The sequence below is a fragment of the Cnephaeus nilssonii genome (genome assembly GCF_951640355.1).
Source record: "Cnephaeus nilssonii genome assembly, chromosome: 13".
NCBI lineage: Eukaryota > Metazoa > Chordata > Mammalia > Chiroptera > Vespertilionidae > Cnephaeus > Cnephaeus nilssonii.
The window spans coordinates 47,621,304-47,637,173 of NC_137084.1; the positions used below are offsets into that span (position 1 = coordinate 47,621,304).

The 15,870-nt window shown below is 48.3% G+C and overlaps 1 protein-coding gene across 1 annotated transcript in view; it reads right to left on the reverse strand.

Moving 5' to 3' along the window:
* TENM4 (teneurin transmembrane protein 4) overlaps positions 1-15,870 on the reverse strand; it is a 222,614-nt gene that overhangs the window by 88,546 nt on the left and 118,198 nt on the right. The window contains exons 11-12 of the mRNA XM_079787610.1: positions 14,735-14,881; positions 2,595-2,826 (exon numbers count right to left, since the gene is read on the reverse strand). Coding sequence (XP_079643736.1) covers positions 2,595-2,826; positions 14,735-14,881 — 379 coding nt within the window. The remainder of the gene's footprint in view (positions 1-2,594; positions 2,827-14,734; positions 14,882-15,870) is intronic.

A 15,870-nucleotide genomic window follows, 5' to 3' on the forward strand; every position in this document is an offset into this window, starting at 1 on the left:
TAAACTAGATAATGTATCCATCCATCCTCCTTCCTACCATCCCTCCCCTTATCCCTCCCTCTCTCCTTCCTTCCTTCCTTCCATTTCTTCATTGTTCAAGGCAATATCTATGCATATTTGTCCTGAGCAACTAAGTGCCAAAATGAACAATATGATGCAGTCCTTTCCTGGAGGACTCAGTTGAGAGGGAAGACAGAAACGCACATATTTGGTATATGAAGCCCTTTGCCTAGAGCCGTGCACCCAGGAGAGGCAGAGCCAGGCTCTGAGGCACAAGTTGGCCGGACTCTGAGGCCTATGCTGCCCTCCTGCTGAGAGGTCGGTTTCTCTCAGTGCAGGTTTCCCACATTCCCCACTGGACAGGCTCCTTAAGGCATCTGAGACCTGCTGGAGCCGCACTACTGAGGTCCCTGTGCAGGTCCCACAGTGATTCTCAGCACACAAGCAGCAGACAGGGCCAGTGACCAGAGGACATACAGGGGTGTATGGTCCCTGCTGGCACTGGCCAGGTAGGCATGGTGAGGGCATCCCGTAAGCAGAATAGCCACTGGAAGCCAACCAGCCCTAAACAGATTCCATAACGGGTCCAGTAAAGAAAGGCTGAGTAAGTAATACTCCCCTTGGCTGGAATAATATCCACATCTCCAGTTGACTAAAAGGACTCACGCCATGGGAAGGCCCACAGCATACATTCAAAATCACACAACTGGGTAAGAGAGCAGGAAGCTTCCGACCCAGAGACAAAGGCAGCGTTTCTGGCCAAGATAAAGGAAGAGGTGTTTCCTTGCTCTAGTTCTGCTCCTGACTCTGCTGCTCGACTAGCTTGTGAATTTGGGATGGTCACTGAACCCATCAGGGTAGGTTGAAGGGTTTGGACTAGGAAGTGCCTTCATCTCTAAAAAAGTTCCTTTGAAAGCTTTTACACACTTGCATCATGTTCCTCTGTTGGGGCTCAGAGCACTTCCCCACTTCTCTTCCTGGTCTTATCATTGTTCCTGTGAGAAAGGATGGGGCCCGGGAAATCCTGGGCCCTGGAGTCTGCTAGGCCCTGGTGCAAATCTGGCTCCATCATGGCCCAGTAGCAAGGCCTTTTTCTTGGAGTCCCAGTTACACTCTGGGGATGATAATACCACTTACCGGGGCGGCTCCCCTGATTTCTTCTTAGATTCCAGCTCTTCTCCCCTCACTCATTCTCCTTGAGCAAACTTTTGTGTGCTCGTGGTCAACTCCTGCTTGTTTGTTGATGGCTCTCAAATCAAGATCTGTAGCCCTAACTACTGCATGAGCTGCAGAATTGCTTATGAACTATGGACATGTCCTCTTGTGTGCCCTACGGAGGTGTGTCCCTTCCTTGCCCTTATGGTGCTCAGGTGGAGGTCATCACCTCGCTCCCAAACCTGCTCAGCTCTCAGGTTCCTGGTGAGGGTACCGTCATCTACCTGAGCATCTGAGTAAGAGACTCCTGGCTCTAGCATCCCTCAGACCCAACCCATGGCTAAGCCCTCCTGATTTCCCCTTTTAAACAAAACTTGAGGATGTCTTTCACCATTCCCACCCCTCATCACCACCGCATTATCCCCTCAGGGCAGGAACTCTCAGCACAGAAGTCATGAACATAGAAGGTACACAGTCTGTGAGTGATCAGTTGAACTGAGATGACTTTAGAGAAACCTCTGCATCTATGAGGCATTACTACATTGGAAGACATTCAAAAGAAATTACTACAAATCCCTCCTTTTTGGATACCTTTTCCTAGTTCACAGACCCTCATCTGTGGGTGAAGAATAGAGAGCAATCTTTTGCTGGCTCTTGTGCCCTTTCATGCTCCTGGGTCATTGCACAATCTGTTCCCTCTTCCTGGTCACCCTCTCCCTGCTTCGCCAAGCTAGTTCCCATCTTTAAGACACAGTTTTTAAGTAATGGCCTTCCCCCTACCCAGGAGCACCTCCTTTATGGTCCCAGAGTTGCCTGGGGGCATATTTCTGGCTTCTCACACTGAAACGGTCTCTTTTTTATGCCCCTAGTAAGTAGACTTGGAATGACCAACAAACAGGGCTGTATTCTATTCATCTCTCTGATTCTAGCACAGGGCGTGCAGAGAGGATATCTGGGGGAAAAACTGCCCAATGGATGACACAATTAAAACATGTGAAAGAATGCCCGGGCACATGGCCTGGGACCTCAGCAGGTGGATCCACTGCAGCCTGACAATCCTCCGGACACCAGTTCTGAGGGTGAGCAGTGTTAGAGCCTTTCAGCTCATCTGGGACTGCAGACTCAGGAATGGCTGCCTGCAAAGTGGGTATTGATCCTAGATTCCCCCTGGACCACTGATTTCTCATTCTCCCCATCCATCACCCAGCAGGAACAACAAAACTTTGTTCATCAAAAATGCCAAATGCCTTGGATAGCGTATCTTCTAAATGCGGGCATCTGAGGCCGCTACTCCACCTCCCTCCCCTGACATTCCATCAAGAGCCTTTGAAGCCCATCCTCCTGGCCTCCTCCCACCCTCACCTCCCCAAATGTTGCCCTGGAGGTGATCAGCTCTCCCTCAGAGAGCCATGGCTGGAGCCGGGGCCCAATGGACTCACCCTCCATCGAAGGGGTTCTCCCCGGGGATGATGTGTGTGCTGTCCCTGCCCACGAGGAACTTGATGCGGTCATAGAAGGAGTGCAGGTTCTGCTGGGACACAGGGGGCGGAAGCTGGGGGCTCCATGGGGGGTGGATGATGTCCAGTGGGTCAGGGGAGCCCAGGCACAGTGGGTTGACATGACAGAAGGGCTGGAGGCAGCAGTCAGGGTCCATGCAGTCGACCAGGCCATCTGCAGGGGTGATAGAGCATGAGGTTTATGTCACTATGTTCCATCAGCCATGTTTGTCCACAATACCATCATTCACTTCTATATTTCCCACTCACTGAAAAGCTTTATTGAATGCCTGGTATAAACCAACAACTTTGCTGGGCACCGAAAGGATCCAGGTGCTTCAGATCTGGTCCCAACCCGCTAGTCTCACAGGAAAGACAGACAAGTAAGTGGACAGTGGACATGTGCTATTTTCCCCCCCAAAAAAGATAAGAGGTAAGAGAACACATTGAACAATGAAGCTGCTAAATTCAAAAGTTGGGCTCCGAAGGTGGAGACAGTAGATTAAAAAAACGGTGGGACTGCAAAGGTTGGCAGAAGCACACTGCTGGGCCTGGGGGTGGGGGGTGGGGGGGGACAGGTTACAGAGTTTGCATTTTATCCCAGAGACAATGGGAGCTACTGAAAGGTCTTAAGCCGGGGGTGGGAGGTGGGGGGTACATGGGGGGTGGTAGCTGATGTGGCACAGGGAAAACAACCGTTGCTGAGACTAGAGTATTAACAGCGGGGACTAAGAGAAGTGGATGGCTTTGAGAGACATTTCAGAGGTAAAAACATTAAGACCTGGTGACTGACTGGCTTTTGGGGGCAAGGAAGAGGCAGTGCCTGGAAGGCGCTGTAACCCTCAGCCTCTCTCCTGGCTTGGAGGTAGGTGTGTGCAGACCTGGCTCCGCCTTCTATGGGAGGGGCTTTCTGAGTTTACTGGAAGGTTTCTAATCTCTGACCCAGTGGCCATTAGCAGGGAATTCTCTTTACCACATGGATGAATTTCTTCAGGCCTGGAAATTATATTATAACTTCCAGCTTCCCAAAGTTCAAAGAAAGAAATTCCACCAGGCCACAGGTTTTTTTGCTCGCATTATCCCAAAGGATTTTTGCAGGCACGCCACAGACTAACTTAACATGGACAACAAACCCAGGGATTAGAGGAAGCTGCCTAAAGTGAGGGGCAAAGAAGCCCAGGGTTATAGTCTGTGTGTTGTTGGCAGAGAACAGCCTAAGGACCCGTGGGTGTGGGTCACACTCTGCCTCTCCTGCTTATTAGCTGTGGCTTTGGGCAAACTTCCCCATACCATGGGGCCTGGCCCTGTTCTGGTTATCTCTGCTGCGTCCTCAGCACTTAGTGCAGGTGTTTAAAACATGACTGTTTAATAAAGAAATGAATGAAAACTGAATAAATTAACTAATGAATCAGGAAATGAAACCAAATGACAGTCCATGAAAGCCAGAACACCATTATCTTCATTCTAGTTAATATACAGTGTTACATGGTGGGGGGATGAATGAGGCTCTGAGATGGAAGTTCAAGTTCTAGATTGAGTTTCTGTACTTACTCTGAGCCCCAGTCTCATAGACATGCCTCCCTCACTTCTGTCTCTGTGGGTTTGCTATATAGAGGCTGCTCATCAATACCCGCTGGGTTCAGTTTCTCACATATCTTACGAGGGGATTATAGGAGTGAGTGTCATGTAAGTATTTGTTACATAAAGAAATACACCACCCCCCCACCCCCCGATCTAGTGGAGTACCTGGCACACAGTAAGTACTGAATAAGGGGTAGTTCACCTTCCTGACCCTGAACCTGGAACAGACTCACTAAAATGAAGGGCCATTTGCCTTTTGTCTGCTCACCTGCCAGATTCATCCTGCAATGTAGACAGGCCTCCCGTCACCCAGCCCTGTCCTGCGTCCTAACCTGTGGCTCCTGTCCCAGGTCCCAGATACACCACCTAACTTCCTAGCAAAGCACCTGTCTTTTCCTGCAGTCGGCGGGTGCAGCCACACTCTCTCACGCTGCCCTGTCAGACATTGCTTAAACACGTAATCACAGACCGTGCTGAGGGTGATTTGCATTCTGCTATTGACATTAGCATGACAGATTCAGTTGCCGCATCCATAACTCGGCAGAAATGCCCCATTATTCAATCCCCGCGAGCGGGGACGCTGACCATTAAATCGGCTAGCACAGTTGAAGGGCCGTGAAAAGTCATGGCTAATTTGAAATTTTATTAGCTCTCGCCTGCTCTTGTTTACCACCGAAGCAGTCCCTGGAAACCAGTCTTCTACCTCCTTACAAACACACTGCTCTGTGGCACCTGGCAGAAGGTTAGCCAGGAATTATTATTATTGTCATTAATACTTTTAATATGTTTGATGATGGTGATGATGAAGATAACCACAGCTGCCCCGTACTGAGCGACAGGCACTGTGCTAAATGCTTTACAAGGAATATTTTCAAGGAAGTGTCCCGGAGTCTCCCTCATCACCTTCATTTTGGAGGGAAGGAACCAGGGCTCACGGTGCTAAAGTAACTGGGTCGAGGTCTCACAGTCAGTCAGTGAAGAAGCTGACTCAGAAATCTGAACTCAGGTCTTTGAGGGGTAGGAAAGGTTTCTGAATCTTGAAGAGATGTTTAAGAACTATTTCTTAAGTGGAAAGCATGGATTTCTGAGTCTTGCTGAAATACCACTGCTCTGTGCACTTCCAGCCACTGGGCGACCTCCATCACAGCCCTGGCCTCCCCGGCACTGTGACTGCTTTTCTCTGTCTCCCTCCCAGACAATGAGCTCCTGGAGACGGGGCTGTCGGACTCATTCCAGGATCCCAGTGTCTACTGCTCTGGCTTTCACCTGCCTCCTTGCTTCTGGCATATGGACTCCCCCACATCCCTTTTTTCAAAAAAATTTCAGCAGTGAGTTTTAAAAACAAATTGTTGTTTCTTGTGGTCCGAGGGCTTTTGTGATGGTCTAGTTGGCTACCCCACGGGAAATGAAAGTCCCTGGAAAGGCCTGGAGCTTCCGTTTGCCCCTCTGTAAAGTGAACGATCAGACCGAGCTGGCGGAGATGCTGGATTAGGTGAGATGGTGGATGTCAAGCACTCAGCATGATGGCCAGCACATAAGTGCTTAATAATAACGTTACTATTAGCCCCTGGCCAGGTGCTTCTCGTGAACAGGCCTCCTGACACCAGGCCTGCCCTTCGGCCCTGGGGTGGCCCCTTCCCCATGCATACATTCCAGGCAGCCCTTTCTGGGCATGATCTGGCCTTGGAGAACTGAATTAGATAAACATGGCCAAAGCAACACACCTGTAAGTTAGGACAGTAGAGAACTCAGGGGACTTGAAAACTGGGGTTCTCTGACTTGGAGACAGCACACAAATGGTGCTCTTAGAGAGATCCTGGGACAGGGGACTTGTTCACGGTATGCTTCGCAGCTTAGTGATTAATGCCAGGGCAAGAGTTCTGTCTGCCTATACCTTCCTATATTGACACTCCTTGATCCTTCATTCAGCAAATATTTACTAGGCAGTAAATGTGGGCTAAACCTCTGCTAATTGAGACAATCCTATTTAAATGAGATATGTACATATATTACAACGAGGAGGGCCCATAAAATTCTTACCAAAGGCTCAGTTTACAAGACCAGCTTTTAGGTAAACCTCTTTTGATATTTTCAAATGTAGCGTACAGCAGCCTGAACCAGGGCATATGGCTGCTCTACAGCCATAGAGGATCTTCCACAGTTTCATTTTCTTAGGCACAGATGACAATTTTAGAAGAGTCATGTTGAGAGGAAAAAGTATGCTTTGAGGATAGAGAAATAAGTTTTTGGGTAAACTAGAAATACATAAATACATAGTTTTTGAGATTCTCCAGTTTGGGCCAGTCTGGGAACATTTACATTTCCCAAGCACTTCGCATTTCACTTAATTGTAAATTACACACAAGTTGGTTGACTTATAAAACGTCCATGTTTCATGTTCTTGCTATTCCCACGTGAGACCCTCATTATCACAGCAGAAAAACATAAAACAAAATAACAAAACGAAACACCAACAGGAAAAGGGAGAGGACATTCCTCTATTTCCTTCAAGTTTTCAATAAAAATTCTCCTAAACTCTAAACCCTGACTTTTGGAAAAGAACAATTTTTGCCCCCAGCAACTTGCTCTTTCCTCAGAGTTCTGAAGGCCCCTCCCTCTCCTTGCTGGTGACCGTGAAGAGGAACAGAAGAAAGTGCCAGAGGCTGTTCAGGCCCCTGAGGCTGGGAGGGGGGCAGTGCCACATCCAGCCGCAGGCTCTGGTGGGAGTGGACGGCAAAGGGAAGTGGGGAGGAAGTGGCCAGAAAAAAGGCAGGAAATTAAAAGGAAAGGTGGGAGAAGAGAGAGAGAGAGAGAGAGAGAGAGAGAGAGAGAGAGAGAGAGAGAGATATCTACAGGTCTCTGGGCACTAAATGAACATTTCAAAGTAGTTCATATACTTGTGACCCTTGAACTTGAAGACTCCCCCGCCCCCCTTGCTGAAATGAAATGTTGCATGGTGCCTTGGTCTTTGCTAATATTTCCATCTACGTGCTATCAGCTTGAGGATGAAGACCATGCCATTTCCTCTTGCATCTCTCCTTAGTGTCTACCCTGCTGGTGGTGTCAAATGACCTTGAGAACTAGGGGCAGGAATATGTGGGAGAGAGAAAACCCAGGCTAGAAGCTTGAAGACCCAGTCCTCCCATGGGCCTGCCCCTCTTTAGCTCTGAGACCTTGGGCATGTCCCTTCATATGTCTGAGATGTAATGTACTCATGGAAAACTGGGATAATAAGCTCTGCCCACCTCTCAGGGTTGCTGCAAGGAACCTCGGTGGTAAAGAGCAAGTGAGTAATTCGATATGAGAGGTTTTGGTGCCCTTCGCATGCCTGCGGCTGCTCCCGGAGCCCCTCTGCAGACAGGCGCAGGGGCCCAGGGCTCCGTGAAGTCCTCTCCCACCCCTTGCAGTGCTGACTGGATGTGGCTTTCTATTCATTTTGGGATCTTAATCACAGCCCATGGAATCTTGGGTGACTCACCTCCCTCTCTGATGTCGTGTCCTCATCTGTAACATGGAGGTCAACAGGACAGCCTCTGGGGCCAGCCTGCCTGACAGCCACCTTCTGGCCTTTATGTGCCTCAGGCCCATCTCCTCTGGGGGCTGTGGCTATGGCTGTGGCTTTCACAGTGAGAGGTGCGCATGGGAATTCTACGGAAGGTGGTCAGCTAGCCTTCTCACCTTTACAAACGAGGACACTGGAGCTCAGGTTAAGTGATTCACCCATCGCCACACTGCTAGGAAAGTGGCAGAGTTGGGAATTTGGTCCCTTATCTTTCCCCAAATCTAGCTGTTAGGTGCTCGTTCACAGTCTACGTCTACTTCTCTGTCCTGACCCCCTCCATGGAGGACAGGAACTGACCTGTTTATTTCTGTATCTCAAATGCACAGCACAGTTCTTTGCACACAGAGCTTTGTACTTGCTGAGTGAAAAAAATACATGATTATGTGAGCATCCCAAATCGGTCAGTCTGGCAGGGCCCATGGAGTGCCATGCGATGTAACGAAGCCACCCTCCCCTGGAAGAACTTGTCCCTCTCCTTAGAAAGGAGGCCCAGGGGCAGGCCTGTCATGTGGCTGGCAGGCTCTGTGTTGGCACTGGACAGACAAGAATAAGACAGTCATGTCTCCAAAGGATTCAGTTTGGTGGGTCAGATGGAGACAATAGAGTGCCAGAAAGAAGAAGGGCGGGGATGGGGGTGGGGTGGGGAGGGCTGTGGAAGTCCAAAGGTGGGAACCCAACTCAGGCAGGGGCTGGACTTTATCAGGGATGAGAGAATGCTTCAACAGAGACTAACTAGAAGGATGGACAAGAATAAGCCAAAAGGAGAATAGAGCTGGGCGCAGGTCGGGGAAATTTGTGAGCTGTACACTCTGCCCCATTAATTGTCTGCATGGTTCCCTAAATCGATAGTCTTGTGGACAGTGTATAACAAGTCCATGGGTATCTCCGCAGGCTGAGCTCCTCCCCCGCTCTGCAGCGCATCAGCCAACCCCGCCCGCTCCTGTCTGCAGTCTGGCCTCAGAGCTGGTTTACTGCAGGCTGTGAGCAGCACCGGGAGGCCCTGGGGGTGCAGGGTGGAATGAGCCTCTTCTGTACACATCTGGGAGAAGTTTTTGTCATTTGCTATAATAAATTCTGTGCCTTCTTTGAAAAAGCTTGCAAAATCTTTATCTGTCCCTTAGAACACAGGATTTTTAAAGGTCAATTTCTCTCGTCTCTTATCACAAGAAACATGGTTTAGAGATAGTGTGAAGGGTGAACAAATTCTATGGTTTTATGTGAACTCTCCATTCCAGCAGTGGGAGATGGGCAGCGGGGAGGACAGAGAGCTTTGTTCTGTCTCCCTGAAATTTCTCCTCCCAGGATGCATCTATCAATGATCTGTATTGCAATCTGGGATTATTTTTCATGGGACCAACACTGCCTAAAGAGATTGCCACACCTTGAAGGTTATGAAAGATTCTTTATCATAAGGGGTCTGGCTAAATTCCAGTGGATCTTTTATTCTGGCTTCTTTTTAAATACCAGCTCCATTCACATACTAGCTCTCTCACTGCATGACTATGAGCAAAACACTTCCGCTCACCGAGCCTCAGTTTCCCTACCTGTAAATGTCTGCCTTGGCAGAGGGGGTTGAGGGCTGGTGATCATATGCACGGTGTCTAGCAGAGTGCTTGGCACCTAGGGGTGCCCTCTAAAGGATGGCTATTATTTTCCTTTTCATACATTTGATTCCCCCCCCCCTCTAGCAATGAGTATATAACAGTTTGAAATATAAATTTTAATCCAGAGATAAAAAAGGTTAAAATAAATTATATGGAGAAAAACAGTATAAGCATAAGTGAAAAAAGTAGATTGTAAAATTTTAAAGATAGCATAATTTCAATGTTTAAGAATGATTATTTATATATGAACTAGAGGCCTGGTGCACAAAATTCATGCACGGGGGGTGGGTCCCTCAGCATGGCCTGTACCCTCTCCAATCTGGTACCCCTTGGGGGATGTCAGACTGCTGGTTTAGGCCCAATCCTGCAGGTCAGGACATCCCTCTCGCAATCCAGGACCGCTGGCTCCTAACCGCTCGCCTGCCTGCCTGCCTGATTGCTCCTAACCGCCTCTGCCTGCTGGCCTGATGCCCCTAACTGCTCCCTTGCTGGTCTGATCACCCCCTAAATGCTCCCCTGCCAGCCTGATCACCCCTAACTGCCCTCCCCTGCTGGCCTGATTGCCCCTAACCGCCTCTGCCTTGGCTCCTGCCACCGTGGCTTTGTCTGGAAGGATGTCCGGAAGATGTCTGGTCTAATTAGCATATTATCCTTTTATTGGTATAGATATTTATTTAGTAATAAACATCATGCTTCTGTGATTATGGGTGGCAAGGAGCAGGAGAAAGAGAAGCAACACTTGCAGGTGATGAAGTTGAGTAACTCAGTCAAGGTCATGCAGCCAGTGAGAGAGACAGGAATCCAACCTGGGTAAAGATCCTCCACTTTTAATCACTGTTATCTTACTCTCAGGCCCTTTAAATACATCACCTTAATCCTCACAGCAACCCTGCAAGGCAGGCATTAGTACCCTTATTTTATAGACAGCATGTTTGGGCACAGTTTCACCGTCTCTGTAATGGGCATGGGAAGAGCATCCCTATCGGAAGGGCCATGTGTAACAGATGAGAAGATTCATGTGGCAGCCCTCCACCAAGGTGTTGATAAAGGTGTGCAATAGGAATGGGGCACACCTTCTTCATCAAGTGGGGCACACCGAGGGGTTCACTGTGGTGAGCCAGAACCTCGGTACCTGCCTGCCCTGCTGCTCTCTCTCCCCACCTGTGCCCGGAGTAAAATCTAGGGGCATTCAAGATTGACTGGGTGGCCCTGACAGTGAATCAGAAGGCTGGGAGCCACTGAGTCCCATTTAGGATCTGTTTCTTGTTTTTAAATCTAGACGACAATCATAAACAAAAACAAACCAATACAGCTAAACCCAACTCAGCCACATTGTGTAACTTTATTTTTTTTTCTCAGAGTTTAAAAACACAGCAACTGCATTCTTAATGAAGCCTGAAATTCAAGTTTAATTTGGAAAGAATTGCTTTAAGCCTAGCAAATTGGGAAAGAAGAGAAACTGGGAGCTCTCAGATAGCTCAAAGGATCACAGTTGGGTTTCTGAAGTCTGGGCACGTGAAAAAGCTCTAATGTGGCCAGGCCTCAGACTGCAGCAGTGTCTGCCCCCTGCAGGCTGTGTGAGACCTGGGCAAAATAATGCTGCTCCCTAAGCCTGGGTTCCTCATCACTAGGGAATAGGAAGGGGGTAATAATACCGCATGACTCCTCGTGATGTTGTTGGATGCACAATTGCTTTGCAAACTGTGAAATGACATACAAGTTATCATTCTCATTCTGTTTGGCTTTGTGATACTGTCATAGCCTATTTCAATTCAAGTAAATACTCACTACATTTTTATCAGGAGGGTAAATCAATCATTAGGAGGTGGGAATGCTCTAGGTTCACAGGGCCACGTGGGATGGCGTGGGTTTCAGTTTGGCCGTGTTAATGACTTTCTGTGTGACTTGGACATGTATGATGTCACATTCCCTCTCTGGGCTCCTGCTTCCCTGTCTGTAACATGCAGGGGAGTAGAAGGAGGGAGCTGAAGTCAGTGTTCTCTGTCTCTTCCAGTCCTGTCACTCAACATTAAACTCTTCGAATTCCTTCTCTAGGCCCCCGAGTCAGATCAGCCAAGAACTATCATTCAGTGAGACCCTAACACTTTTTCCCCTCCATCCTGAGTTATTTATTTGGGATGTGCACCCCACATTATGGCTGAAATGAAGGCACTTGCTTCATTCTGCCTCCATTAGATGTAGTGGTTTGGATAACATTTCTTCCAAATGACTGTGAGTTTCCTGAGGGAGAAAGACTAGGCCATGTTCATTGGTTTTTATAGCCCGTCAGAAAGGAGCACGGTGACTTGCAGACAGCAGGAGCCCAGCAAATGTGTGCTTGACTGCACTGAAAACAGTCCACAGCTAAACACGGCTCATTCTTGTGCTGCCTTGCACAGCCTGCCCTGTTTCTCCCTCCACTAAAACCGTCCCCATCTGGCCAAGACCCAGAATGATAGAGAGGCCAGTGAGGATGGCCCCATCTGCACCTGCATGGTTGTTTCATCTGTGCCATCATGCAAAGCAGAGACCCTCTTGACTCGCCCAAAGGGTGGAGAGCCCACCAAGCAGAGAGGGCTCTGAGGTGACATGTTTCCTCATTTCACAGATGAGAACCCAAGGCCAAGCTCCCTCAATAATCTGGTCTCCCCAGATGGTTGTTTTCCCAATCGTGATGACACATGGGTTGTCCTCCCGGCTAGACTGGAAGGCTCAGAGGAGCGGGACCACAGCAAGTTCCCAGTGGGGCATCCATGCATTTGATAGTAGCAGCTAAATGAGTGGATGCCTCCTCATCACAGCAACAACCCCCCTGCATTGCTACTGGGTACCGCTCCTCTCTCCCTCCAGGCTGTGAATTTCACAAGGGCAGGGACTATTTCTGAAGCCCCAGGAGCCAGGACAGGACCAGCTGTGGAGTAGACATTCAGTTAACGTTTGTTGAATGAGTGAATGATCTCAGGTGACCATGCTATTATATGGCTTTTCTACAGAGTAAAGGCACCTATCAGCCCATCAAATGCTTCATAAATGTAAGAGGTATATTCTCCATAATAAAAAATGTGGGGATTTTCTGATTGTTCTTTTCTAGCTCCTGCCATTCATTTCTCAGAGCAGCTGGAGGAGGCCCTGTTCCCCTGGGGTCTGGAACAGCCCCGTTTCCCATGACAAGAAGCTCTTTCTCCCACCCAAGCTGTGGGGCTTTGGGCTCCCCCATGTAGACAGTTCACAGCTAAACACACTCACTCTTGTGCTGGGGTGAGTTCTAGTGCTGGGAAGGCTGGCTTTGAGGGTATACTGGGATTGCGTTTCACGTGAGAGACTAAGAGAACCTTATCTAATAACCTATTTTTGTGTGTGTGCTGTTGGGGAGATGTACCCTCTCCCCACATTTCTCAAGGACATTCAGTTCGGCTGCTACCCAGATGATCAATAGCTGTTTGAAGGCTTTGGCCAAGATCCTGGACCCTTGAGAAGAGAGTAACTTCCTGGGGCTGCCCCTTTGCCCTTCTCTTCTATTACATGAAGTTCCTGTTGGTCACTGGAATTGTGTCTACACAGGTGAAATGAAGGGAACTGCTGGACAAATTATGCAGACAATTTAGGTTAACATCTCTTTCCTATGAAGAGCAAATATTATTCCACTTTATCTTGCCAGAAGACCACCGATATCACCAAGAGACACTTGGTGCCCTTCCCTTCCTTGCCTGCCTTTGCCATCGTGATCTCTCTGAATGGAAAGCCCTTTTCTTTCCGGAAACTGACCTGCCCAAGTGTCACCTTCCTGATGAATGCCTGCCTACTCCCACAATGACCAATATCTGACTCTACAACCTTGCTTATGACCGCCCATTAGCACTTAACTTTGGGTCCTTCTTCCTCATTTGAGTTCCTGAAGCGCAGAGATAAGACTTCCTCATCTTTGTGCCAAGGGCCCGGCCCCACCATAGGAGCTCTGGGTATTTATGGAGCATAGAACTAATGAACTCAAGTTTCTGATGGATTATAGGATAGTTCAATCCTGTAAGGTGTCAGGAAGAGGACATAGACCCCCTGTCTCTCCTGGCATCCAAGGCCCAGCCCCACAAGCTACTACTGGTGACAATTACTCCATGGGCCCAGGCCTGGGTGGACAGGCCCAATCACTTCCTGGATGCAGGCAGCAGATAGAAGGAATAAAAGCTGGCTCAGGTAAGACCAGCAGTCTGAAACAGCCCTTTCAAGCTTGCTACAGCCAACTCAAGGCAAATGAACCAGAGTAATCACAATAACACACAATTGGCCTTTTAATCCTTAAGGTGCATTGAGATTATAGAATCACTCTAAGTAGAACATTCCCAAAGGGTGGCATACAAAGTTTCTGACCTGTTGATTTCCTATTCTGCTGTATACTAGAAAGTCCCTTGGCATAAATAAGAGGGAGCTGCATAAACACATCTGGACCAGGCCAAACTAGGTCATCATTAGAAAAGAAGGCTTAACTGTTTCAATTTTTTTCATATTTTTATCTTTTTATTCTCCTTATAATCCCAAAGATAGGTAGCATCAGGAAGAATCAGTCCATATTCCTGGGAAAGTAAACCACATCATGGTTGTATTTATCCAAGTTTACACAACAGAGAGCTGAAGGCTAATTCTAGCACCAATGTAAGGACTGGAATGGTCCTCATGATCCAATAGCTTCATTCTATAAATGGGAAGCATGAGGCCCTGAGACATCAAGCAGCTTGCTTACGGATACACAGGCAGTAAAAGAATTGGGGTTAGAGCTTCACTCTCAGGTAATAAATGTTCCACAAGACTAGGCTTCCCTTCCTTAGGGTTTTGACTAACTAGCACTTAGAAAAAAATCCAACAGCAAAGACAGATTCTATTATAAACCCACAGGGGCAGAAGGTGGCCCCCAGTGTGCTTGGTGAGGAACAGAAGAGAAAAGGTAACTCAACCTTGGAGAAGCATCCTTTCTGCCACCTCCTGTGATACAGGATTGGATGGCCTCTTCTTGTGCACTTCCAGTGAGGGGGTTCTCATAGCTTTATTGGGCAACTCATTCACTATTGAATTGAAAAATTCTTTCCTCCATATGCCTTCTCCTGTGCACTTGCTGTTGGATGGCAATTAATTTCATTTACTTACTTTTAATTAATTCAAATGGAACAACTAGTGATATGTGCTCATCCTGACCACATGTACAATTATATGCCAGCCCTGCAGGCCTTCTTGACTAGCCAGATGGTGTACTGGTGGCCTGTTAACTCAGTAATAATGCCCACACTCCACCCTAAGTCTCCCCCCACCCCAAAGCTGCATAGGGTTCATGGGTGCCACAGCCTTACCTCCATCATTGTCTTTGCTGTCACCACAGGCGGTCTCCATGGATGTGTCACAGCCAGCTCCTCTCCAGCCCAGCTGGCAGACACAGTGCCACCCATTCAGGTCCAAGGTGCATCTGCCATTGCCATTGCACAACCCAGGGCAACCCTCTGCAAAGCAAAGCACACAGAATTGAGGTCGGATCATCCATGGCCCATTGCAGTCACACACATTCACACTCTGCCTGCCAACTTACAAAATGCTTTCACATCCCATCAGCACATCGGTGCCCTCAGCACCCAGGGAGGCTGGTAGCATTAGGAACTGATGAGGCAACCCATATTCAGAGGTGGAGAACTTGCTAAGGCTGCACATCCAGGAGGTGGCACAGTCAGGAGGTGGCACAGTTAGGAAGTGACAGGGCTAGGTCTGAAACCCACACCTCTGCATCTAAAATCTCCTCTTTCAAAAGCGATCAGGATTTTAGAGTGAGAGTCAGCAGATGTAGGCCTGTTGGAATCTGACCAATGGAGCTTTCTGCCTGATTCTTGCTCCTTGTTCACTCTTGTTTTTCCAGTCTCTGGCAGCTGTTTGGGACAAAGAAATCATCTTTCTGTTTACTCCTCACACCCCCGCGGAACCTCTGGGTCTCATTCTAGAAGCGGCACCTTTTTCCAGCTCTTGTTACTAGGTCAGCTGTACTGGACCTCAGGCTTTTCAATTATTTTGTCCTGTTTTCTCATAAACAACTGTCTTTGCTCTGAGGAGGTGTCCTTGGGTCTTTTTCTTCCCATCTTATCTGTAGCCACTAAGAAGGGCTATACACCCAGAGGAGCCCTGGTGACTGACACAAGAGAGACTAACCAGGGCTGTCTGCAATTGCACATGCAGAAATGGGCAGCATGCCCTCCCCTGACTTTGTTCATCTGGACATCTGTTTGCCTGTCTGTCACTTATTAAGCACCTTCTCTGGGCTAGCACTGGAAGAACAGAGATGAATAAGACCTAGTTTTTATTCTTGAGAAGCATGTAGCTTATCAAAGGAGACAGATTTGTATAAGCAAAATATTTCACTGCTAAGTGCCCTAGGGGAGATGTACAGAGTATGGTGGGAACCTAACACAGGAGGGCCATCTGTCTGAGAGGGCTGCGGATGATT